We start from the raw sequence: 973 nt of genomic DNA on the forward strand, positions 1-973 counted from the left end.
GAAGTGTAATCCATTCGTATCCAAACAGAAATGAATTCTTTCGTGGTAAGTTTATGGTATAACCATTAATTTCAAATATGTTCAAAGTTTCATGTTAGATGAAACTGATAGAAACTCTGGTTTAATTTGCTCACAAATTATATTTAACATCCCTGGAATAAAAAGTTTACATTTTTAGGGTCGACGTGGGTGAAATGAATGAACAAATTATAAATCGTGAGAGGAAACGACAAAATGCCACCCATTTCTTTAACGCCTTGTGAATACAGATATCTTGAGGTAACAGAACATGCAATAAATCTTACACCAAGAACCGGAATTAACTCACATGCTCATAAACAATAATTTTGTATGTTAATTTATTCTTGATCCCAGTTAATTCGATTTATCTTTGTTGCAGGTCCTTGTTGGAGTTCTGGCTTTCTCAGCTCTAGTTCTTGCAATTCCGCCCATTCATCATGTGGACTATTTTGTAAGTAAATCCTTTATTTCCATGTAGAATAATTGTCAAGTTATAGATACGTTCTCTCTCCTGTATTCATATGTTTAATCTAAATGGAATGAAGGCATAAATGCACCAGCATAACTAGTAAAGATTGATAAGTGTTCGTTCATAGCCAAGAACGAAACAGAAATAAATATGTATATTTCTTGTGCAGGCATATCCCAAATACGAGTTCAAGTATGCTGTGAGCGACCACCACACAGGCGACCAGAAGAGCCAGTATGAAGTACGTGATGGGCCTGTTGTGAAGGGACAGTACAGTCTTGTAGAACCAGACGGAAGTGTTAGAACTGTGGACTACGTGGCTGACGATCACAATGGATTCAACGCAGTCGTCAAGAAACACGGACACAACCTCCACGTCCAACCTCATTTTGGTGTCGGTCATTCTGCTATCGGTTTCCGTGGATGAACACCAAATTATGTATATTTATTTCCATTGTCCATTTTTAATAAATTTTGATTAAA

At 36.6% G+C, this 973-nt stretch overlaps 1 protein-coding gene across 1 annotated transcript; it reads left to right on the forward strand.

Annotated features, from left to right (window-relative positions):
- On the forward strand, positions 1–973 carry LOC146002578 (cuticle protein 19-like). The gene is made up of 3 exons (XM_083140519.1): positions 1–45; positions 401–472; positions 660–973. The coding sequence occupies exons 1-3, from the start codon at positions 31–33 to the stop codon at positions 915–917; spliced, it is 345 nt and encodes a 114-aa protein (XP_082996645.1). The 5' UTR covers positions 1–30; the 3' UTR covers positions 918–973.

Source organism: Lepisma saccharinum, chromosome 18 (genome assembly GCF_977018435.1).
Source record: "Lepisma saccharinum chromosome 18, izLepSacc3.1, whole genome shotgun sequence".
Taxonomy (NCBI): Eukaryota; Metazoa; Arthropoda; class Insecta; order Zygentoma; family Lepismatidae; genus Lepisma; species Lepisma saccharinum.